This window comes from Schistocerca piceifrons, chromosome 3 (assembly GCF_021461385.2).
Source record: "Schistocerca piceifrons isolate TAMUIC-IGC-003096 chromosome 3, iqSchPice1.1, whole genome shotgun sequence".
In the NCBI taxonomy this organism is placed as follows: domain Eukaryota; kingdom Metazoa; phylum Arthropoda; class Insecta; order Orthoptera; family Acrididae; genus Schistocerca; species Schistocerca piceifrons.
The window spans coordinates 659,499,396-659,525,200 of record NC_060140.1 but is presented as its reverse complement, the minus strand read 5'-3'; the positions used below and the strand labels follow the sequence as shown (position 1 = coordinate 659,525,200).

At 37.9% G+C, this 25,805-nt stretch overlaps 2 protein-coding genes across 4 annotated transcripts in view; one reads left to right on the top strand and one right to left on the bottom strand.

The window, feature by feature from the left end:
- LOC124787804 (translation factor GUF1 homolog, mitochondrial) overlaps nucleotides 1-366 on the bottom strand; it is a 141,645-nt gene extending 141,279 nt beyond the window's left edge. The window contains exon 1 of one of the 3 annotated variants that reach the window (XM_047254727.1): nucleotides 74-366. In XM_047254727.1, the coding sequence (XP_047110683.1) occupies nucleotides 74-183 (110 nt within the window). In that variant the 5' untranslated portion in view covers nucleotides 184-366. Of the gene's footprint in view, nucleotides 1-67 lie in introns of all 3 variants that reach the window. The other 2 variants (XM_047254726.1, XM_047254728.1) reach the window with 2 other exon arrangements.
- On the top strand, nucleotides 308-25,805 carry LOC124787807 (translation initiation factor IF-3, mitochondrial). Its single transcript, XM_047254732.1, has 2 exons — nucleotides 308-1,034; nucleotides 25,609-25,805. The coding sequence occupies exons 1-2, from the start codon at nucleotides 465-467 to the stop codon at nucleotides 25,732-25,734; spliced, it is 696 nt and encodes a 231-aa protein (XP_047110688.1). The 5' UTR covers nucleotides 308-464; the 3' UTR covers nucleotides 25,735-25,805.

Genomic DNA, 25,805 nt, shown 5'->3' with positions numbered 1-25,805 from the left:
TGTTAACAGGAAATTATTGAACATTGTCATATTTGTTACAGTAGGATACCGGTATAAAAACGCGTACATTAACCTCTGAGAAAAACGGAACCATTGTTTCCTTTCCGCCCGCACTGAATATGGGAAACGAATACATAGTTTCTTACAACAAAGCGTAATGCTGCTACGATATACAAAGCCCATTTCCTGTTTTCAAACACGCGCTATCTGTGTCACAACTTCCACCACATCCATTATCATACCTCAACACAACTGTTATTGAAATGTTTGTAAACAAATGTGAACCCCAAAAATGCACTATCTTTAGAATATTTGCTTTGGTTTGTTTGTATATAGAAGGATCAGTCGCGCCGCTTACTTCACAACGGTGAATTCAGTAATAAGGACTGTGTATGAATGTGTAAATATTAACATAAATGTTTTAACAGGGACTGTGTGCATGGAAGAAAAACGAGTGCGTACCAATGGCTAGTAGAACCACCAAAAGTCTGTGTTTCGGTAAGCGCCTGATGCAACACTTTACGAATGAAAGGTGTCATATCATCCCAGCAACTTTATTGTCACACGCAGTGCCATGGAAAAATGTAGGTTTCATTAATTACGTGACAAAACATGAATTAGAAACAAATCAAGACAAGAGTATAGGAACGAAAAAAAAGCAACCACATATCCCTAAAATTACATTACATGGTACGGACGGAAGTATTTCAGTAGTTTCACTGGAAGAAGCACAAAAGCTATCAAAGAGGCGTGATTTAAAATTACTGAAAGTACCAGATTTAGATTCAAGCCAACAGAGGCCTGTGTACAAGCTTCTTACTGAATCCCAGTATCTAGAAGAAGAGAAAGGACATAAAGATCTAAAGAAATTGAAAAAGGATACCGGTTTTAAAGGTTCCAAACTGTTGCCATTGACGACTAAAATAGGTGACCATGACTTACATGCAAGATTGAAGAACATTTCTAAATGGTTAGCTAAGAACTTTGAAGTACGAGTTGTCATTAGTGGTGATGAGCCAGATCAGTCAAAAAGTGTAAGTTCCCAAGAAATGAACTGCCTGGTGATTAACAAGTTGTGCTTATTTATGAAAATTTGCTGACTGTTGTAACCATTGTTTTGAGTACTTGTAGCTGAATGGCCGTGTGTCGTAACAATCCTTGCCACCTGTGTTTCTGATTTTCTTACTACCAAGGGAGAAAATTTTGTATTACTGGGCTGTAGGATGCCAGGTCTGCTTACATGGTACATTAAAGTTTACTTCAAACCAAGTTTTCACAGTTTACTTCCGAATTTGTAAGATGCATTGTTGGAAGATTCCCTCATCATTTTCTAATTAAGTGCATCTTATGCGTGTTAAATGGCTTACATCTTTTGGATGAAAAATCGTTGCATTTGAATCAGTTGCTTTTCGTTGCTAACATTTCTTATAGCCCGACCTTGTGCAAATCCTGGTTTGCAGGTATATGAAAGCTGTTGAAGCTGTTTACGCAGTTTGTTGCATTTATGTGACCCTTTATTCATTATTATCATAGGAAACTTTTGGACCAAATCCTATAATTGTTTGCTTTAACAGTATAACCTTTTTGATTCTATCTGCAAGAATTGCAGAAGGCTATGCAAGCCTAAAAACAGGCTGGTCATTTCACTTAATACCAGAACTTTGAGCAGTTAAGTTTGTTTTAGGAGAGAGATCTGGTTTACTTTCCTGGAGATGTTAGTTTCTACAGTTATCTTCTGTATACACAGGTTTTTATTGTTGTCATGTTGGTCAGTACTTCAATATGATTTTGATATGTCCAGACATAATTTAGAAAACCCCTTGTGGAACACATGTATGTTTAAGATATCTTTCTTCCATATATATATATCAGTCTTTACCAAAACCTAGATTTCAGGGAGGGGGAAGACGCAGGAGCAGTCACTGTCTCACTCAAACTCTTTATGTAGAAATAGTGTATCGTATTTTATTTTTATTTATTTGTGTTTTGTACTTAATAAAAGTATAATGTGACAAGAGTGCACATTATTTTCCTTCATTCTCAAAGTAACCCAGAAAAAGTAAAATTTGTTTAATGTATGCTTTATACACCACACTGAATTTAGCAGCCGATTTCTCCATGCCATTTAAACTTGTCTGAACTGCATGACGATAACAATCCTTTCAGTGAATCATGCAGTTCACAAATGTCTAGTAAAAACCATTATTTGCCTTTACACTCTTTTGCGTTACAGTACCTGTTATGGTCCCTCTGCCCATCGCATCCTAGTTGTGTTACTACATAGCTATCCCAGTTCATGTTTCCAATTGCATATTGCATAGCTAATGGCTTCCAGTGGCAATAAAACTTTGATTTTCAATATTTCGTATAATTATTGACTGAATTTAGAAATTTAAAATGCTGTCGTGATCTAGGCTAACTCATTAAAAGGCATAATATTATGATAGGGCTTTAACACAATAAGACCAGTATTACAATCGGAAACTGTGTGTGTATCTTGAGGCTGCATACCTCATCTCCTGCTTACATGGCAGACGCTCTATCCATCTGAGCCACCGCGGGCACAGTGGATAGTGCGTCTGCAGGGACTTATCCCTTGCACGCTCCCCGTGAGATCTACATTCCCAACAGGTTCACACCACTACAATCGTAGTGCGTCTAATAGAGGAGATCCCGGGTTCGAGTCCCGGTCGGGGCACACATTTTCAACATGTCCCCAGTGAAGTACATCAACGCCTGTTTGCAGCTACGGTGTCCATTTACTTATCATTTCATTTCTAGCAAAGCTACATGGTCATCCATGGTAACTGTTCTTTCGGGAACATATACTACCGTCATATATATCTTGTTTATATTCTTCCGGTATTTGAAATTGAGCTCACTTAGTGACTTAAACTTTACACACAATTTCAAATCTCTATGAAACTTTTTCTTGCTGACACCCTTCACAAAATGATGAAAGATAGAAAGTTTATCGCTTACTACATTTTCACTGTTCAGACTTTAAAACTATCAATCAGGCATGACAATTTAATATGTAATTTTTTTTACTGCTAATTCTGTTTGCAACATATTTACCCTGTTTCTTACATTTATGCACAGTATCCACACACACCACTAAACATACCTACAAAATTATCTAATTGTACAACACATAATGTGGGAGATACAATGTCATTAACATTGAGATGTGAGAAAAACTTACTTTTGCTTAAAATGGAGTACAGGTTACCATGACTATAATCATTCAGTGTGTGATCATTAGAACACTTAGCAACTTCTGACACACTTTAAATGTAATTTCAAATCTTTTCTAAACTTTTTCTCACTTACATGCTTAACATCAAATATTTAACACATTAACTAATTTGTAAAGTGATCAGAAGATTGAAGCTGTTTTATACATGCGAGTTTGAATCATTAAAGAATTAAGGGTTTACAAGTTGAATTACTACTCCATCTATAAATTCAATAATTCTCATCTCTCACCCACTTCTCAGTCATGCCAAAAGGCAATGAACTTGAGGAATTGTGGCTATCTTGGATGTGTACAGACTAGGTGAAGGATGTCTTGGAACTTGGCAAGGATTGTGCTCCTAATACACTGTAGGCCCATTCAGCTTTGCTGTTAATATGCTGTATTCATAAGCTCTTGCCATGCAATAGCAATACACTATTCCATGGTGTGGAGTGTTGTTTGTTATAAGGAATGGGGATCTTGGCTTAGTTAACCTGCATTGTGAGGATGGTACTAACATCTACAAAAAGACTTTCTGTCTCTATGTGAGATACAGATGTAAAGAGCAACCTCGGAGGCACTTGCCATACCTTATTTATATTAGGATTGCCCAGATAATGTACTCCTTTTCCTATATTTATCCTCATTCCATGAATAGTAGGACCTGCTGATCTGGTGGTCAAGTGTGATGCTGTAAACAGAGAGGTCACGAGGTTGAATGCCATTCAAACCATGAAGATCTTTCAACCTGCATTTAAACTAGCCTTCACCAATCAATGATGTGAAGATTCATCAGTGACAACGTGTGGTTTGGATACCACTTTAAACTGTGTGTCCTCAACCCCTCAATAGGGCTACTGTGGTTGGTTGGCGACACAAATCACACAAGTTGTGTCCAGTCGAGACCCTTGTATCAGGGCATAGAGGCACATGAAATTATTATTATTATTATACATCCCTTTCTCAGACGTTATGCCTGGTTAAAAATGGAAAGTGATGCGGACCTTGATCAAGCGTGACTTCCTTTTAACTGTACAGTATATGTTACATTGCATTTAGGAACTTTTGGGTAATTGAACATGTATCAATAATTACAGATTTCTGTAGTTGTATATATATGTTTGGATGTAGCTGTATTGCGTTGATGTACTGGTGGATATTGTGTGGTATGACTCCTGTAGTTGATAGTATAATTGTTATGATGTCAACTTTATCCTGATGCCACATGACCTTGACTTCCTCAGCCAGCTGGATGTATTTTTCAGTTTTTTCTCCTGTTTTCTTCTGTATATTTGTTGTATCGGGTATGGATATTTCGATTAGTTGTGTTAATTTCTTCTTTTTATTGGTGAGTATGATGTCAGGTTTGTTATGTGGTGTTGTTTTATCTGTTATAATGGTTCGGTTCCAGTATAATTTGTATTCATCGTTCTCCCGTACATTTTGTGGTGCATACTTTTGTATGTGGGAACGTGTTGTTTTATTAGTTTATGTTGTATGGCAAGTTGTTGGGATGTATTATTTTTGCTACATTGTCATGTCTTCTGGGGTATTCTGTATTTGCTAGTATTGTACATCCGCTTGTGATGTGCTCTACTGTTTCTATTTGTTGTTTGCAAAGTCTGCATTTATCTGTTGTTGTATTGGGATCTTTAATAATATGCTTGCTGTAATATCTGGTGTTTATTGTTTGATCCTGTATTGCAATCATGAATCCTTCCGTCTCACTGTATATATTGCCATTTGTTAACCATGTGTTGGATGCATCTTGATCGATGTGTGGCTGTGTTAGATGATACGGGTGCTTGCCATGTAGTGTTTTCTTTTTCCAATTTACTTTCTTCGTATCTGTTTATGTTATATGATCTAAAGGGTTGTAGAAGTGGTTATGAAATTGCAATGGTGTAGCCGATGTATTTATATGAGGGATTGCTTTGTGTATTTTGCTAGTTTCTGCTTGTTCTATAAAGAATTTTCTTAAATTGTCTACCTGTCCATAAAGTAGGTTTTTAATGTCAATAAATCCCCTTCCTCCTTCCTTTCTGCTTAATGTGAATCTTTCAGTTGCTGAATGTATGTGATGTATTCTATATTTGTGGCATTGTGATCATGTAAGTGTATTGAGTGCTTCTGGATCTGTGTTACTCCATTTCACTACTCCAAATGAGTAGGTCAATATTGGTATAGCATTGGTATTTATAGCTTTTGTCTTGTTTCTTGCTGTCAATTCTGTTTTCAGTATTTTTGTTAGTCTTGTCTATATTTTTCTTTTAGTTCTTCTTTAATATTTGTATTATCTATTCCTATTTTTTGTCTGTATCCTAGATATTTATAGGCATCTGTTTTTTCCATCGCTTCTATGCAGCCGCTGTGGGTATCCAATATGTAATCTTCTTGTTTAGTGTGTTTTCCCTTGACTATGCTAGTTTTCTTGCATTTGTCTGTTCCAAAAGCCATATTTATATCATTGCTGAATACTTCTGTTATCTTTAGTAATTGGTTGAGTTGTTGATTTGTTGCTGCCAGTAGTTTTAGATCATCCATGTATAGCAAATGTGTGATTTTGTGTGGGTATGTTCCAGTAATATTGTATCCATAATTTGTATTATTTAGCATGTTGGATAGTGGGTTCAGAGCAAGGCAGAACCAGAAAGGACTTAATGAGTCTCCTTGATATATTCCACGCTTAATCTGTATTGGCTGTGATGTGATATTATTTGGATTTGTATGGATATTAAGTGTGGTTTTCCAATTTTTCATTACTATGTTTAGGAACTGTATCAATTTAGGATCTACTTTGTATATTTCCAATATTTGTAGTAACCATGAGTGGGGTACACTATCAAAAGCTTTTTGGTAATCAATGTTTGCATATTGTAGCAACCTTTGTTTAGTTTTAGCTTGATATGTCACCTCTGCATCTATTATTAGTTGCTCTTTACATCCTCGTGCTCCTTTGCAACAGCCTTTTTGTTCTTCATTTATAATTTTGTTCTGTGTTGCATGTGTCATTAATTTCTGTGTAATGACTGAAGTTAATATTTTGTATATTGTTGGTAGGCATGTTATGGGGCGATATTTAGCTGGGTTTGCTGTGTCTGCTTGATCTTTAGGTTTCAGATAAGTTATTCCATGTGTAAGTGTATCAGGGAATGTGTATGGGTCTGCAATGTAACTGTTAAATAATTTAGTTAGATGTGAATGTGTTGAGGTGAATTTCTTTAGCCAGAAATTTGCTATTTTATCTTTTCCAGGGGCTTTCCAATTGTGAGTAGAATTAATTGCTTGGGTGACTTCATGTTGCAAAATTATCACTTCAGGCATTTGTGGTATCATCTTGTATGTATCTGTTTCTGCTTGTATCCACTGTGCATGTCTGTTATGTTTGGTGGATTGTCTATTTTAATGTGTGTGTTATCTATTGTCTGGTAAAATTTCTTTTGGTTTGTGTTGAATGTTTGGTTTTGTTTCCTTCTATTTTCACTTTTTTTGTATCTTCTAAGTCGTTTGGCCAATGTTTGTAATATCTGCTTCTTTTCATCTAATTGCTCTATCACTTCTTGTTGTGAGATTTTACCTAACCTTTTTCGTTTTTTTTTCTGACTTTTCATTTCTTATAAATTGTGTTAGCTGTCCGATGTCTTTTCTCAGTTTTTCTATTCTGATCTGTAGCCTGTGTTGCCATGCTGGTTTTGTGGGTTTCTTCTGGGTGTTGGTTGGTTCTGATCTCTGCCTAGTGTGTATATTTAGTGTAGTGAGTGCTCCTATATAAACCAGTAGTTGTAACTCTTCCATAGTTGTGTTTTCATTTATTTTGTTGTGTATGATTGTGTTGATAGTTTTTTGTTGTTGTTTCGACTTGTGGGTTATTTGGCGGTCTATGCAAGAATGGTCTAATGTCTGTATTTGTGTCTTTGTATTCTATATATGTCAGCTGAAATTTTTCTTCTATATCTAACATGTGCGTCATTTCGTGTTCTATTTGTGCTTGTTCTGGTGGCTGTCTTAAGATTTCGTTTTCCTCTGACTGTTTAATTGATGCGTGTTGTTCTTTGTTTGTTTGCTCTGGGATGTTTGAGTCCATTACTGTATTTTCTTCTTCTTCTGATTGCAAATTATTTTGTTCCAGTATTTGTTGTACTTGTTGTTTGATGTTTTCTGATTCTGACTGGGGTATCCTGTTATTTTTTATTATTACACGGATCTCATCAGCCAGTCGTTGATCTGTTAAAAATTTTAATTCTGGGTATCTGGTAATAAATGTTGTGTATACTTGTGATCTATATCCATTTGTGTTGGCTCCTAGGTTTGTTGCTTGGTATTAACAGAACATGAGGTGTCGATTAACTTCATCTGACCATCTCATCCTCTGTCTTTGTTTTCCTTCTAAGGTGGTTGCAGGAAGCATATCCTGCAAAACACCTCTATTTGGATTTGAATCATTTTCCAGTTGGCTAGCAGTGTCGTTACCATTATTATTATTATTATTATTATTATTATTATTGCCATAGATGCTCACTCTTAAGACATCCCATGGATTGGGTGTTATGAAGCTAAGTACTGACAAAGTTATTTATGCACTGTTACACAGTTATTAAATTTAATTTGTTTTCAGCTGTGTGTTGTACTGTTTGTGGCGAAATAACGATGTAATAAACTTGTGGAAACATTCACTTGCTGTGTTTTTTAGAGTTTTCTGTGCTTTCAAGTCGTTTAGTAAATTTTGTGCTTTAGTTTTCAGCTGACATTTCTTATTGTTTCTAGTGAAATGTATCAGTAAAATTTTCATTTAGTGTTTTAACCTCGTTGAGTGTTCCGGTGGCTGCTTGAATTTTTTGTTTTAGCTAATAATTTTGTGAAGTTTTGTTGGTATTGGTATTAGCTGTGGTGTATTAGTATTAATACAAGTAGGCTAGTTGCTTTCTTAGTAGACAGAGAATTTCGAGACTGCTGTTAGTTCTATAAATAGTTCTTCTGGTGTAGCTGAACTTAGGTAACGTAGACATATAGTTTTTTTCAGTAACTGTAAAATTTTACCATGAGTGAGAAGTGTGGGTTCTGTCGTAGGTTTGTGAGTATTGTGTTACAGTGTGGTATTTGTTCATAGTATTTTCATTGGGGAATACAGTGGGGAAGCCAGTGGGCATTCTAGCGACATCCTCTCCTGGGAATGCAGAATCTTAGTAGAAATAAGTTGACAGAGGACCAGGAGCATAAGATCTGTGCCCTTCAGGTGCAGTTACAACGCACAAAGGAGGAACTAGATAGGTTGAGGATGGTGAAGGGTGGTGGGGAATGGGAACTGGCAGTTGGCAAGAAGGCGGCTATGAGGAGGGGGTATTCAGACAGTCATACTTTGTATATATGCAATAGATTTGACCAACTGTCAGAGTTGAGTGGAGAGGAACCTCTTGCAGCTGTAGATGTAGGGAACATGCAGCAGTCCTCAACAGTTAGGAGGCCTAGGTCAGTTGCAAAGTCTAACAGAAAGAAGGAGGTTGTGCTGCTAGGTAGTTTGCACGGTAGAGGTGCGGGCCAGCAGTTGCAGGAAGTGTTAGGGAGTGAGTACCAAGTCACCAGCATTGTGAAGCCTAGTGCAGGGTTGGCTTAGCTGACTGACAGGAGAATCAGGTAGTGATAGTGGGTGGAGCAGGGAACAGTCGTGATAGGGACACGGATATACTGTAGGTGGTGACCTGCTAAATATAACTATTCAAACTGGTGGCACTAATTTGCATTTCGTGCAGCTGTTTCAGCATCATGGTCGGCCTCATCTTAATGCGCGGTTGTTAGGCGCATTAACGTGGGGCTGGAGAGGGTTCTGATAGCAGAGGGCATGGGTCACATTTCAGTGGTGCCAGTTGGGTCTATCAGTAGATCGGGTTTCACCATGCATGGCCTGCACCTCAATAGCTGTAGGAAGGGGAGGCTGGCAAAGCTTATAGGTGACAGTGTAGTGGGTGGTGGTGGGATCACTCTATGGAAAAATTCCTGTAGTAGTTGGTGTTAGAGCTTCACCTTTTTTAGATTGAAGTCAGCTGATAGGTATACCTGCTTAAAGGAAGTCCCTCTAATAAGGGCTCACCTTGAGAGGACATCATGTTTCCAAGTAGAGAAGGAGTTAGCACATTTCATTAAAATATAAGACGTATTAGAGATAAAGTTAGTGAACTGCTTATAGATATTGACTCTGAAATTATTGGTATATCGGAGCACCACTTAAATAATTTGACAATTCAGAGGCTTCCTTTACTAGGATACAGATTAGCTGGCTGTTTCTCAAGGAGTTCCTTGCGGGGTGGGGGAGTGGCTATGTACGTAAAAAACTGTATTGCATTTGAGTCCACAGATGTATCATGACACTACATTGAGCAGATATTTGAATTTTGTGCAGGGGCAGTTGAATTTAGTGTAACTAAATTTCTAATTGTTGTTGTTTATAGGTCCCCTAACTCTGACTTCAGAGCATTTCTGCTCAAGCTAGAGAGAGTTCTTGACTCACTTTATAGGAAGTACCAGAAATTAGTTATATGTGGCGACTTCAATATAAACTTTGTATATGATGGTGCAAGAAAAAGCATGTTGGTAGATCTCCTAAATTCATACGATCTGATGCAGATTGTGTTTTTTTCCAGCTAGGGTGCAGGGAAACGGTAGCACAGCCATAGACAATATTTTTATTCATTCTTCATTACTAGATGGGCATTTTGTTAGTAAAAGGGTGAATGGCCTTTCAGACCTAGATGCACAAATTTAACACTAAAAGGCTTTTGTAATCAAAAAATGTCACATATAATTACAAACTGTGTAGGAAAGTTAACCCAACAGCAGTAGAGAGTTTTTTAAACCTTTTCAAGGAACAAGAGTGCCAGGATGTTTATAGTGCCGATAACGTAGATGACAAATATAATGCTTTCCTTGACACATTTCTCATGCTCTTTGAGAGTTGCTTTCCATTAGAATGTTCTAAACGGGGTACTAGCAATAAAAGGCAACCCGGGTGGCTGACTAGTGGGATAAGGATGTCATGTGGAACAAAGCGGGAATTATATCAAAATTTTAGAAGTTGTCACAATCAAGCTACAGTAGCCCATTACGAACAGTATTGTAAGTTGCTTAAAATGTTATTAGGAAGGCAAAGAGATGTGCTATGCAAATAGAATAGCTAATTCACAGGATAAAATTAAAACCATATGGTCAGTTGTGAAGGAAGTGTCTGGTCAGCAACACAAGGTCAATGATATAAAGTCAGTTCGTAGTAAAAATATTTCTATTACTGATAAATCAGATATATGTGCATTATTTAACAATCATTTTCTGAACATTGCTGGTAAATTAAATAAAAATTTAGTTTCTACAGGGAATCATATAACTTTCTTGGCAGATGACTTTCTGAGATTGATGTCAAATACTTCTCTGTGATACAGACAAGGGGGGATTGAGTCAGTAATTAAATCACTGAAGACTGAGGATTCTCAAGGGTATGATGAAGTGCCTAGCAGAATATTTAAGTACTGTGCTGCACATGTTAGCTCTGTATTTAGCCATATTTGTAATTTTCCTCTGGGAATGGTCAGTTTCCTGAACGATTAAAGTACTCAGTAGTAAAGTTGCTATATAAAGAGGGCGAAAGAGATAATGTAGACAATTTTAGACCAATTTCTATGCCATCAGTGTTTGCTAAAGTTACTGAAAAGGCTGCGTATGAAAGGATAATTGACCATTTTATACTTCACGATTTTCTATCAGATGTACAGTTCGGCTTTAGAAGTCATTTAACAACTGAAAATGCTATATTCTCTTTTCTCTGTAAGGTACTGGATGGGTTAAACAAAAGGTTTTGAAAGCTAGGCATATTTTTTGATTTAACTAAGGTATTTGATTGTGTTGATCACAAAATATTGCTCCAGAAGTTGGACCATTACGGAATACGGGGAGTAGCTCTCAATTGATTCATCTCTTACTTTAGCAACAGAGAGCAAATGAACAGTATTCACAATGTTGAGAATGCCTGTGATGTGGAGTCTGAGTGGGGTATAGTCAAATGGGGGGGGAGGGGGGGGGGGCCCAGGGTCAGTGTTGGGATCACTCCTGTTCCTTATTTATATAAATGATATGTCCTCTAGTATTAGGGTAACTCTAAAGAATTTCTGTTTGCTGATGACACTACCTTGGTAGTAAGGGATGTTGTGTGGAACATTGGCTTGGTTTCAAATAGCCTAAGCTTATGGCTTGCACAAAATAAACTAATGCTAAATCACAGTATGACTCAGTTTTTACAGTTTCTAAGTCACAATTCAACCAGACCTGATGTTTTAATTTCGCCGAATGGGCATACGATTAGTGAAACTGAACAGTTCAGATTTCTAGATGTTCAGATAGACAGTAAACTGCCATGGGAAGCCCACATTCAGGATCTTGTTCAAAGATTTAATGCTGCCATTTTTACTGTTGGGATGGTATGTGAAGTGAGTGATCATTTGATACTAAAATTAGTCTACTTTGCTTATTTTCATTCGTTTAAGGCAAACCTACGTTTCTAGCATTTGTAGACTTAGAGAAAGCTTTTGACAATGTTAACTGGAATACTCTCTTTCAAATTCTGAAGGTGGCAGGGGTAAAATACAGGGAGCGAAAGGCTATTTACAATTTGTACAGAAACCAGATGGCAGTTATAAGAGTCGAGGGGCATGAAAGGGAAGCAGTGGTTGGGAAAGGAGTGAGAGAGGGTTGTAGCCTCTCCCTGATGTTATTCAATCTGTATATTGAGCAAGCAGTAAAGGAAACAAAAGAAAAATTCGGAGTAGGTATTAAAATTCATGGAGAAGAAGTAAAAACTTTGAGGTTCGCCGATGACATTGTAATTCTGTCAGAGACAGCAAAGGACTTGGAAGAGCAGTTGAACGGAATGGACAGTGTCTTGAAAGGAGGATATAAGATGAACATCAACAAAAGCAAAACGAGGATAATGGAATGTAGTCAAATTAAATCGGGTGATGCTGAGGGGATTAGATTAGGAAATGAGACACTTAAAGCAGTAAAGGAGTTTTGCTATTTAGGGAGTAAAATAACTGATGATGGTCGAAGTAGAGAGGATATAAAATGTAGACTGGCAATGGCAAGGAAATCGTTTCTGAAGAAGAGAAATTTGTTAACATCGAGTATAGATTTAAGTGTCAGGAAGTCGTTTCTGAAAGTATTTGTATGGAGTGTAGCCATGTATGGAAGTGAAACATGGACGATAACCAGTTTGGACAAGAAGAGAATAGAAGCTTTCGAAATGTGGTGCTACAGAAGAATGCTGAAGATAAGGTGGGTAGATCACGTAACTAATGAGGAGGTATTGAATAGGATTGGGGAGAAGAGAAGTTTGTGGCACAACTTGACTAGAAGAAGGGATCGGTTGGTAGGACATGTTTTGAGGCATCAAGGGATCACAAATTTAGCATTGGAGGGCAGCGTGGAGGGTAAAAATCATAGAGGGAGACCAAGAGATGAATACACTAAGCAGATTCAGAAGGATGTGGGTTGCAGTGGGTACTGGGAGATGAAGAAGCTTGCACAGGATAGATCAGCATGGAGAGCTGCATCAAACCAGTCTCAGGACTGAAGACCACAACAACAACAACATGTCATATGGTACAATATTTTGAGGTAACTCTTCCTATTCTAAGAGGATATTTTCGGCTCAGAAATGAGAGGTTCGGGCATTGAGTGGTGTAAGTTCACAAACCTCTTGTTAACCCCTGTTCACGAGTCTGGGTATTTTGACATTTGCCTCTCAATATATAAATTCCTTACTGTCATTTCTTGTTAACAGTATTAGCTTATTCCCAAGAATAAGCAACTTACACTCAGTTAATACTTGGCAGAAATCAAACCTGCATTTTGATTGGACTTCCTTAAATCTTGTGCAGAAAGGTGTGCAGTATACTGCTGTATCCTTTTCCAATAAGCTACCACTCAAATTCAAAAATCTTAGCAGTAATCATGCACTTTTAAATCGAAACTGAAGAGTTTCCTCATGGGTAACTCCTTCTATTCTGTCGAGGAGTTCCTTGAAAAATTAAGTTGATTCTTGTTATATTGTTGACTGCGTTTACTTAAACTTATGGCTTGACTTTTTTCGGCTTCATAAACATTTTATTTTTATCTGTTATTGCTTTTATGTTGTAACTTCATGTACTGACTTGCTCCATGACTGTGGAAATTTGCTCCTCAATTTGGTCCTACGGAACTTGACGTGTGAATAAATAAATAAATTTGAGAGCAACAACACCCATTCTATGGAGAGGATTTTAGGTTCCTGGACTGACAGCATATGGTTTTTTAACTGCCCAATAGTAACAGGAATCTTAAGTCTTTCCCTGAAGGGAGAGATCCCTTGGGAAGTTATCATTGTACCTGTAGTGTATTACTTGCCAAAATCTATTCAGTGCTTGTGAAATGAGATGCATTTGCCAGAAAAAGGTGTTTCCTCTCAAGTTAACTATATCCATAATGCTAAATGACGTGGAGAATTTTGGTTGGTTACAGAAATTCATAACACCTTCAGTTATAGAAAGGATGGTTTGTCTTAAAGCAATTTGATGAGTATCAAGGGGTCAACGGAAGTGTCGATTCCACCTGTCTGCTTTAACTCATGATGTAATAGTGTTGTGGCGTGTGACATCACTATGGCACAGAGTTTTTGAGTTGATTGTGTTTGCAGATGTGTTGTAATTGATGGTGTCCTCAGGTGCTGGATGTGGATGTGCTGAGTTTAACATGTGTTATTGGGTTCATTCGAGTTTTGGTTGTTCTCGTGCTAATGTGGTTTTGAATTTAGGTAGTTGGTGTGGTAATGTGGGTTGTGGTAGTGTTTTCAGTGAGTTGTTAAGGTTTTTTTTGTTTATGTGTTTGGCATTTTTGTTAGATCTGATTAGTTTGGTGTTTGTTGTGCAGAAAGAAGTCTAATTTTTTTAATTGATTTTTTGTTAGGTATGGATATGACAGTGAAGTTCATGAGTGTATCATTATGTTCTGAGATGGGTGATGATTTGATGTCTGTATACAGTTTCTGCAGATGTTTGGTCTTATTGCTGAATATGTTAAGTGTCATGTTTGTGGAAACAACATGAGGTTGATGAGAGTTCTGGCAGCTCAGACTCAGAATATGTATATGTGGTATGCCACACAAGTGCGTGTGCGTGTGTGTGTGTGTGTGTGTGTGGTGGCCAATGTAGGTGGTATTGCCAGAGGCTTTTGTTGGTAAGTAATTCTGTAGTAATTGTGATGTTCTGTGTGTTGTGTATTTATGATAGGTTGGTTGTGTTTTAATTGGTGTAGTGAATATGGGGTATTTGGGTTTTTGAGATGTTGGGGTTTTGGTTCCACTTTTCGGAGTTGTAGGTGTTTGTTTTTTGGTATCGATAGCTGCTATACAGGCCAGGGGAAGTGTCCAATTCCTGTGGTCTTGCTAGTGTAGTGGAATGCTGTAAATTAAATTTTTGTTATATTATTTGTTATGGGATGGTGCAGTGTTCATTTATTATTGTATATTTATCTTATCTCCACCCTAAACTCTCAATTTTCCATGGTTGTTCCATAAGTTTCATTTCATTTTTGGAGGGAGATGTTATTGTGTCATTTTAATTCATTTGTGTGTGTGTGTGTGTGTGTGTGTGTGTGTGTGTGTGTGTGTGTGTGTGTTTTGTCATCATTTTGTATAATGCTGGAAGTAGCCATTTCCGCCATGCTAATGACATCATGGGTCAAAGCAGACGGGTGGAATTGGACGCTTCTGTAATGCTGTACTGAGTTATAAAAACTAAATCTGTTAGGTTGGAGCTTTTAGTTTGTTGCCGAATGGCTCTGGAAGTTTTATAGTGTTTCTCTAATCACATGTATCTGATATAGTATCATAGTTCTTTCGCTATGTACTTATCCTCTTCACTTCTGATGTTTGAAGGCATGACATGGTCCAAGGTTTATTTTTGTGTGTTGTGTGTGTGTGTTTGTTGTAGTGACATGAATTACATAATTATTTCTTGAAAAAATTACTTTTTTTATAGTTTTAACTACACTTGTCTTGGGCTGTGTAGCATGGGTGCTAAATGCTGAGCTCTTGAGCACCCAAAATAATTTTATCATTGACATCATTTCTGTTATTGGTGCCAGAGAGAATTTTTCTTGATTTTGCAAGTATTATAAATGTATGTTTATTTACTTAATCTCTGTTTTGTTTTATAAACCCTTTTTCTCATTATTTTCTTTCTCCTGTGTGAATCATAGCATTCTCTTAAGTAGATTAAAATATTATCGTGTCACTGGCAGTTCTGCGAAATGCTTCGAGTCTTATGTAGCTAGCAGGAAACAAAGGATGTTGTTGCAAAATACCTGTACAATAAGCAGTCAGTCTTCATCTGATTGGGAATTAATTGCGTATGGTATTCCTCAATAATTGCTCAGAATTGCTGAAGCGTGTAAACAAGTATGTATTTGCAGTGAGAAAGATATCAGATATAAAAGATGTAAATACAAAAAAACTTGTGTACTTTGCTTATTTTCATTCTGTTATGTCATACAGGATCATATTCTGGGGTAACTTGTCAAACTGAGCAAACGTTTTTAGCATGCGAAAGAGTGTAATGAGACTCATTTATGGTATAAATTCGAGAACATCGTGTAGAAACCTGTTCAAGGAACTTTGTATTCTAATGACTGCTTCTCAGTATATTTATTCCTTAATGAAATTTGTTATGAGTAATATAGCTCTGTTTCCAACCAATAGCTCAATTTGTAGTATTCGTACTAGAAATAAGAACAGTCTATAAGACCTAAAATCACTTACCTTGGTACAAAAAGGGGTCTAATATGTGGGAACACACATTTTCTCGGGGTAGTGAGTATTATAGTCATTTGTTTTATGTCTTTTATGCTATACTTTCTGACTTGTTCCACACCCACGAGGATCATCTCATTTCTGTGTCTATGGAATTAAAACTTAATCTAATCTAATCTGTGTTTTCTTTATTTTCTGCTGCCATCCACATTTTCCCTCTTTGTGGTACTGTTTATACGTTTACACGACTTTCAAATCTTGGGTGTACTTTCCTTCTGTCTTTATCATACAAATATCCCACTTTCTTCTGGCAACTCTAAAAGCAACAAACTAACAGTGCAACATTATTACTCTCAAGAGGAATGATATGACACTTCAAAAGCGTAGCAAGTAATAATTTATTTGTAACTCTTAGCTCTATGGAATGTCTTAATCGTAATATGTTACCACACAATATTCCATTATCGTGATTATTGTGTGTTTTTACGTGGCCTTCTCCAGAAGTTGATACCTCATTTGGATGCTGTCAGCTACAATTAAACATTTGCTTCAAATATGTGTTGGTACTGGGAAAGGAGAGAAGCTAACCTGAGACTGAAGGATTTTACCAGCTTTTGATCACTTTCTCATATAGTGGAGACCAGATGTTATAGATGCATTAATAACACTTCTTGTTACAGTTTGGGGAAACAAAATCATAAATTTATATGTAGAAGATAAAGAACAGTTAAGTTAAATGAAAAGTTTAGAAAAAAGAACGCTATATGAACACCATTATTTCCTTTTTATGTTTCACATAATGTGATGAAATATTTACACTTGTGTATGTAACTGCCATTACTTTCCACCTACAATTGCGTAGGTCATCAACATTTGTCAGCAGATTAACTTTTGAAAATGTAAAATGAGTACGCCTATATGGCTGCTCTACAATTCACACTTACCTGCCTGGTTTATTTGCTGCAACTCTAGTCTTATAATACAGGCCAAAATCTCTTTTTATCGGTCTCAAGAATATGCATGGCAGAAACAAATCCAAGATATGGGGGTTCTAAATCACACACTGAAGTCAAAGTTCAAATTGAATGCATCTGCCATTTTATTCTCATCATGCATAGAACTTGTCATAATGGCTCACTAACCACACATCTTCACAAAAAATGTAACTGGGGATGATGACACCTAAACAAAGAAAATGTATTCAAACGATTGATTCATTATAATATTAACTACTGAAAATCTCATACTTTCAACAGCATTGTAACACTGATTTAACATATTTATTTTGTGACAAACCTTTATGCCTTGAACTTTAAGATAATGTGATCTGACTATCCTTTTCACCCCAAAGTCTTACCTGTTACCCAAAATTTCAGTATACCTTTTGGAAAAGTTGTAATTAGATGTTTGATGTTACAAAAGAAATTAGTTCATTCCTATTGATAAACAACAAAAACAAATAAAAGTTACGGAAAAAAACCACAGTACCAAAAAGTAATTAATGCAGAGTAATGAAATTTTGGGAATTCATTTCTCTAGGTTATATATTTAAGCGATTAACATTGCAAGATCACATGTTATTGTAAGCATGACATAAACGATTGGCAAATGTGAAATTCTGGTACATTAATAACTGGTGCAACCACCAGAATGTTGAATGTGAGCATGCAAATGTGCATGCATTGTGTTGTACCGGTGCCCGAATGTCAGTTTGTGGGATGGAGTTCCATGTCTTTTGCTCTTGGTCAGTCAATACCAGAAGTTATTGCAGGCTGTGGATGACACTTGAGCTGTTGTCCGCAGATATGCCATATGTGCTCAATTGCAGACAGATCTGTTGATCGTGCAGGCCAAGGCAACAAGTTGCAGAGCATGTTGGGTTAGTGACAGTGGTATGTGGGTGAGTGTTATCTTGTTATCCTGTCTGTTAATGGCAGCACAACAGGTTGAATCACCAAACTGACATACAAATTTGTGTCAGGGTGTGCGGGACAACCTGCTGTCATACAAAAACGCATCGCAGACCATAACTCCGGATGTAGGTCCAATGTGCGTAGCAAGCAGACAGGCTGGTTGCATACCCTCAGCTGGTCTCCTTCTAACCAACAAATGGCCATCACTGGCACTGAGGGCAGAACCAGCTTTCATCAGAAAACACAGGTGACCTCCAACCTGCCCTCCAATTAGCTCTTGCTTGACACCACTGAAGTTGCACATGGGGGTGGTTTGCGATCACTGTAATACACACTACAGGGCGTCTGACTCGAAGCCATCCTTGAAGTAACTGATTTGTATCACTTCGTTTTGTCACTGTGGTGCCAGCTGCTGCTCAAATTGCTGCTGCAAATGCAGTGTGATGCATCAGAGCCATAAGCTGAACATGATGGTCTTTCCTCTCAGTAGTTCCACGTCGCCATCTGGAGCCCAGTCTTCTTGCGACCGTACATTCTCATAACCACCACTGCCAGCAATCATGTACAGTAGCTAAATTCCTGTCAAGTCTTTCTGCAATATCAAAGAAGGAATATCCAGCTTCTTATAGCCCTACTATACAACTTCGTTCAAACTCAGTTAGGGGTTGATAATGGCGTCTTTGTTGCCTTAAAGATATTCTTGACTAACGTCAACTCATCAAACCTAATCTCAAAAGTTACTTGCATTCATGACTGTTACAGTGTGTATTTATGGCAAACTGGATTTTCATCTCATAGTGGTAAGGCTAGCACCACTCTTATGTGACTAGCATGAAATTTTAGTAGGCACCATCATTCAGATGTAGAAACACACCTAACAACTTTTCTTTATGTCTCATAACTCCTTCTTGGTGTTATGATTTTTTGTCTGTCAGTATAACTGTTGATTGTAAACATCAGTTCTTCCCCCCCTCCCCCCTCTCCCTGTCTCTCACCCTCTCTCCTTTTTTTTAAAACACACACACACACACACACACACACACACGCACACACACACACGCACACACACACAGTGTATGCTTAAAAATTCTTAAAACTGGAGCACACAACTTTCAGCATTGTATCATTCCTCCCATTGAATAAAAGATTGAATATGACTATATATATTGTACACCGGATTTTTGTTACCACATCTTCAGACCAACAGGTTATTGTTAAGCACATAATTGAGGGTTATCAATGCTGATGCTGGTTGGCCACTGCCTCAGTATCACACTTCTGCAGGGTAATTCAATCCATTGCAATTGAGCAAGGTGGTGTCAAAACCTGCAGAAATGGAACTTTGTTGCAAGCAAGTTCTTGTTCATTTATTAATACTAGTTGAAAGTGTCTCATGAAGTGTGGACATATAACATTATTGGTAATGATTTGTCTATTGAATGGGGATGTTATGCTTGGTGACACCTTGATTCTATTCATGATTAGTAAACTAGACAATTTGTCTGTTTACTGTCAAATGTCCCACACAACATAAAATTGTATCAGCCCTAATGTGTCTCTCAATGTAAACATATACCATAAATTATGCCCAGTCAAAGAAAATCTTGAGCTCAGAGTCCTTGTTGCTTACTATCCGCCTTGTGAATAAGATGGTGGGAGGGGGCATGTGCACTGATAGTGAATGCTGCATGGTACAGTCCTAAAATGAAACTAAATGCCTCATGCTACTGGATTTCACTCATCCAAGAGGAGACAAGATGCATCTCTGCATAGGAACTTCAATAAAGGCAGCAGTGTTCTCTTGAGTACAGCTTGAAACAGCACACTAGCATTGGGACAGTGCTAGAGAGACCACCTTTAATATGGAATAGTCTTCATGGGAAGCTCAACTTACAGCAAAAATGCCTTCAGGGTGCAACACTTATGGCTATTTTCAACTTGAAGAAAGTAGAATTATGTAGTTCGTACTTGTTTCAGTTATAAATTGTGAATCTATCCTACCTTTATGTGTTGACCAACAGAAAATCCAGGATGGAATCTAACAATACAGGATGTACATGAAGTCTGGGAACACTTTCAATTATTTATTGCACAAGAACCAAACATTGTACAGATATCATATGCCATTTTGAAGAGAAACCCTGAAAGTTTTTTTTTTTTTTCATGTATACAGCCACAGCGCAGTTTGGTAGTTTTCCAATAGTCAGCGCTAGTCACAAACATGGCGAGTTCAGGTGCGGAGCAAGCTGTTTAATGAAATGGCCTCCCTGATCACCAGATCTCACTCCGTGTGACTTTTTTCTGTGGGGACACATTAAAGATCTGGTGTATGTACCACCTCTACCACGTGATAGCAGAGCTCCGGGAGAAAATACGAGAAGCGACTGCCACAGTTGATGATGCCTTGCTGGGATGGGTATGGCAGGAATTTAATTACCATATTGATATCATGGTTCGCATATCAAATGTTTGTAAAAAGAACTTTGAGAGCTTCTCTTCAAAATGCAATGTGTATGACATCTGTACAATATTTAGTTCTTGTGCAATAAATAATTAAAAGTATGTACATGCTGTATTATGAAAAGGAAAGTTGACACTTACCATATAGCAGAGGTGCTGAGTCGCAGAGCGGCACAACAAAAAGACTTACAAATAAAACTTTTGGCCTGTAAGGCCTATATCAGAAATAGATCACACACACACACACACACACACACACACACACACACACATGCCAACACAACGCACACCCACACATGTGAACGTGTCTTCACACGTGTGTGAGTTGTGTCTTTTGTGTGAGGGAGTGTGTGTGTGTGTGTGTGTGTGTGTGTGTTTGGGGGGGGGGTCTATTTTTGATGTAGGCCTTACTGGCCAAAAGCTTAATTTGTAACAGTCTTTTTGTTGTGCCTATCTACGACTCAGCATCTGCACTATATGGTGAGTGGCAACTTTCCTTTCCATAATATTGCTACCTTTATATGTATGGTTCTATCCTGTTTGCAGCTGACTATCTTTTAAAAAGGACTGATAAATCTTGACAAAATAAATGTGTCCATAGTCACAATTCATAACAGCATTTTATAATAAAAGTGAAATTATTCGATGGATTGTGTAATCATATAAAAAAGCAGCAGTATTGAAATTCCTTTAAAAATAATCTTAAGTTATTTGTGATGGAAATTACTTTTATGCAGTAACCCAACTGTTGAGTAACAAAATGTGGTATTTATAAATTATACTTGTACATTGAGATTAAAAGTGATGGAAATTTGTACTATTTAAAGATATCCTTCATTTCCTGAAACCCTCTTTCCTGTCGTCAACATTCTCAAGCCTGTGCCCTCCACCTGCCTCTGCGCACTTTGCTCCTTCCACTCCAGCCTCACACAAATCTTCTATCCTCTCAGCGAATCCCCCCCCCCCCCCCCCCCCATCCTGCAACCCCTTCACCACTCCCACCAAGCACAGCTTCTTGATGCTGCGTCTAGCTGGCCACCATCGTGTCCCCAGCACATTCCTGCACGTTAACCACTGGCAGTACTACAGCTTCTTCCCCCACCTCCACCCTGCTATCCCTTTGTCATCCTGCTCGACACTGTATCTGTACTCACACTACACACCTCAGCAGAGACTGCTATTCAATACAGTTGAGCCTTTACACCCAAAGATCACAATGGCCATTTTTGTGAAGTTGTGCATATCTGTGTGTGTGTGTGTGTGTGTGTGTGTGTGTGTGTGTGTGTGTGTGTATTTTTCTAAATATGATGGAAGATTTACTGTAACTCAGCCACAAGTTGCAGTTAAATTTTTCATTCATAAAGAAAAAGTAGAACAGCCAAAATTCACATATAACTTTTTATTAAATATAAAATGTTACTTGCAACTTGTGGCCATTCTATAGTTTTAATTTCTAACAGTCCTCTTCACCTGCAAGCCTGTGTTTGGTAAATTTTTCTGTTAATGTCGTCACCTCTCTTGCCCCATGACCCCCTTTTTTAGTGAATTATAAATTACCCTGTATCCATTATACTAATGACATATTTACTGAATCAAATCAGTAAATGACAATACCTGCAAACAGTAAAGTGATGTTGATGGTGTCTGCTGAGGCATCTGCTCAGACTTCTTATAGAAGCTGCTCAAATACATCTAGCATTGGTAGCAAAAATGTATGTGAACAAGAGAAGGTAAATAATGTCAGTGTATTATTTATTTCTTATGATGGAAATTGTACTAATAATTTCTCAAAAATTTTTGGTTTTACTTTATAAAAAGGTTTATTTTAACAGTTACCACTATGAAAAACTTCAGTCGCAGTTTATATTGTGTACAGTGCCTTTTTGAACAGTTTAAAGACAACTAACAATGCCAGGATGAATTTTCGATCTGCAGCAGAGCGTGCGCTGATCTGGACTCTCTATAGAATGGAGGTGCTGTGTGGCTTCAGTTGCCTGAGACTGCAGTCGTGTGTGTGAGCTTCATTTGCGTGCGTGGTCTTTTTGTTGTGCCTATCTGTGTCTCAGCATCTCCGCTATATGATGAGTGGCAACTTTCCTTTTCATAATATCACATTTCATCCTGGAGTTTCTATTGTTTGATCTGGACTTCCTGGCAGATTAAAACTGTGTGCTGGCCTGTTACTCGAATCTGAGAACTCCTTGCAAGTGCTCTTTCTGAGATTGATTCACCATCAGTCTTCACAGCTTTACTTCACCCAGTACCCTGTCTCTTACCTCCCAAACTTCACAGAAGTTTTCTTACATACTTTTCAGGACTATCACTCCTGTAAGAAAGGATATTGCAGAGACATGGCTTCCCCACAGACTAGGGAATTGTTTTCAGAATGAATTTTCTTTCTGCAGTGGAGTGTGCACTGATTAGAAAGTACTTTGGAGGTTAAAACTGTGTGCCGGATCGTTACTCGAACCTGGGAATTGTGTCTTTTGTGGGTGAGTACTCTATCCAATAATGATTCATGACCTGTCCTAATGTCTTTGTTTTGGCCAGTATCTAGTCTTCTACTTTCCAAATTTCATGAAGTTCTTGTGCATACCTTGCAGGAGTAGCAACTTTGGGAGAAAGGATGCTGCACTAACATGTCTTAAACACAGTATGATGGGTTGTTTCCAGAATGAATTTTCACTCTGTAGTACAGTATGCACTGTACTACCCATCAATTGGTGGGGAACAGTTTAGGAAAGTGGAGAGCGTCAAGTACCTAGGAAGCCTGATACAGAAAGATGGGAAAAATGACAGAGAAATAAACGAGCAGGGGAGAAAAGCAGAAGTATTTTGGAAGAGTGTCAGAAGCCTGATATGGAGCAAGGATGACCCCAAATCAGTAAAAATCTTATATACTAGTCATAGTGTGTCCTGTTCCTGACATGTGCATCCGAAACCTGGTTTATGAAAGGAAGAGAGAAAAGCAAAGTATAAGTTAGTGAGATGAAGTTCTTGAGGAACAGTACTGGAGTGACAAAGACAGATAGGTTAAGAAATGAGAGGATCAGAGTTAATGAAGGTGGAACCATTACAGTAGGAAATAGAGAAATCGAGGCTGAGATGGTGTGAGCATGTTAAGCAAATGGAGGAGAAGAAGATACCCAGGAGGATACATGAGATGAAACTGAAAGGAAAGAGACCAAGAGGAAGACTGAGAGACAGATGGCTGAAAGGAGTAGAGGAATGTGTCCAGAAGAAAGGAGAAGACTGGACCAAGGTGAAGATGGAGAGATGATGACAAGACAGAAGACGATGGAGAGGCTTATCTTCCAAACAGACCCAGCCAGAGGCTGGAAACTCCAAGATGCTGCTGCTGCTGCTGATGATGATAAGTACAGTGTGCACTGATTTGAAATGTCCTGGCAGGTTACAAGTGTTTGTCAGACCAGGACTTGAAAGTGATCATTGCATCTTCGTAGATGATTGTTGCAGTGTCTGTGTGTTTATGGGTTGCATTTTTTGATATGACTTGTCAAGCCAATGGCAGCATGGCATCTCTTGCCACAATTGTCACAAGTGTATCTGGTTGCTGAGGAAGCAGCAGTGGTAGCATTCCGAAGCTTTTTCTGCCTTAATCTGTCTAACAAGTCTTCATCATGCTTCGACATTCCAGATGATACATCATCACGCCACTGTGGTCTCATGCTAGCCCGTGCCTCCCATCTGTTTGTGTCAATTCCAAAGCTCTCCGTATCTCGTTTACAGGAGTCCTTGAACCTCAATACAGGACATCCTACAGGTCTTTTGGCTATAGAGATCTCTCCAAGCATCACCTCACGTGGTAATCTGTCAGGATCCATATGGTGGATGTGTCCCAGCCAGCAGAGTCGTCTCTGCTTCAAAATAGCTGAAATACTGTTGCAGTTAGTTTTAGATAGCACTGCTTCGCTGGTCACTCGGTCCTTCCACGTTGCTCTGAGGATGGATCTCAGGCACCGCATGTGGAAAGCATTAAGGCGACGTTCTTGTTTGGCATAGGTAGTCCCTCAAGTGTGCAGGAAACTTTTGTGAAGTTTGGATGAGCATGTACTGGTTGAATTAAAGTTGTGAGGGTGGGTCATGAGACATGCTTGGATAGAGCACTTGACCAAGAAAGGCAAATTTCCCAGGTTTGAGTCTTGATCCGACACACAGTTGTAATCTGACAGGAAGATACAACTAACATTGGTCTTGAGAACTTCATGTGCATCCTCTTTTTTGTAAAGCAGTGTGAATAATATTTAAGATCATCTGGGAAAATACTTGCCTAAAAGAAGGATTATACAAGTAGCTAAGTTAATTACTAATCTAAGCTTGCAGATGTGTACCAGTCCACCTCATCTTTCATTGTAGCCTCATAAGTTGTCTCACTTCATTGACTTACTAAGTGCTTTATTTCTTTGTCCAGGGAAGACCTATTTCCTTTGAATTGCTGATACATGAAGTCTATAAAAAATTATATAGGCCTACCTTATGATACAAGAACAATTTTATTTCAGTCTACTCACAATGGAGAAGAAAATTATCATGAAGATTCTACTTATCAGTATAATTTCAGTGCACCTTTATTTTGTAGTTCAAGTCACTGAATATGATACCCCCTCCCGTTTTTTGCCTTTGGACTAATCATGTAATCAAGAACTCTTCATATCTTTTCCTTTAATCTGTTCACAAGTGATGTAATATGCTTTATATGTTTGGCGAAGAACATGAAATTATTATTTTGTAATTCTAATTGTAGAGATGATGTGTTAAGCCACAACAAAAAGACACTTACACAATAGATTTCAGCCAAAGCATTCCTTAGGAAAGAAACCACACACTTATATTCACATAAGGAAGCACACCTCACTACATAATAGCCATCTCCAGCAGTTTGGGCAAGTATGAGCTTTGGCCAAAAGCCAATGTGTAACTCTCTTTTTGTTGTGCCTGCCTGCAACTTAGTGTGTCATCTTTACGGTAAGTAGCAATCTTATCGTTTCCTTGTATTGTTGATATTCAGATTTGGAGTTTCCATTGTTTAATTCCAATTATCTGGTCTTCCAGTTTTCATTGTTCAGTTATTTTGTTCCATTAACTGAATTTAATTTTTTTTGGAGCTCATGTTTTGTTTATCCTTTTTTGACATATTGTTCATTTCTTTACAGGAAAAGATTTATGATGAGATTACAGCCCACCTGAAAAATGAAGGTCGTATTATTCAGAAACGGTTTAAGGGAAATGACTTGAAGTTCCAGATACTACCCCTTAAAAAGGAAACCAAAGAAGAATAGTTGCTTCCTAATTTTTCCAATCAAACAATTGTGAATACATAAGAATTTCAAAATAAATTTGTAATTTTAAA

Excerpts from the sequence above, each read along its gene's own strand:
- LOC124787807 (XM_047254732.1), top strand. The coding sequence starts at position 465 with ATGGCTAGTAGAACCACCAAAAGTCTGTGTTTCGGTAAGCGCCTGATG. Across the intron at positions 1,035-25,608 it reads AGCCAGATCAGTCAAAAAGT|GAAAAGATTTATGATGAGAT; the intron begins GTAAGTTCCCAA and ends ATTTCTTTACAG.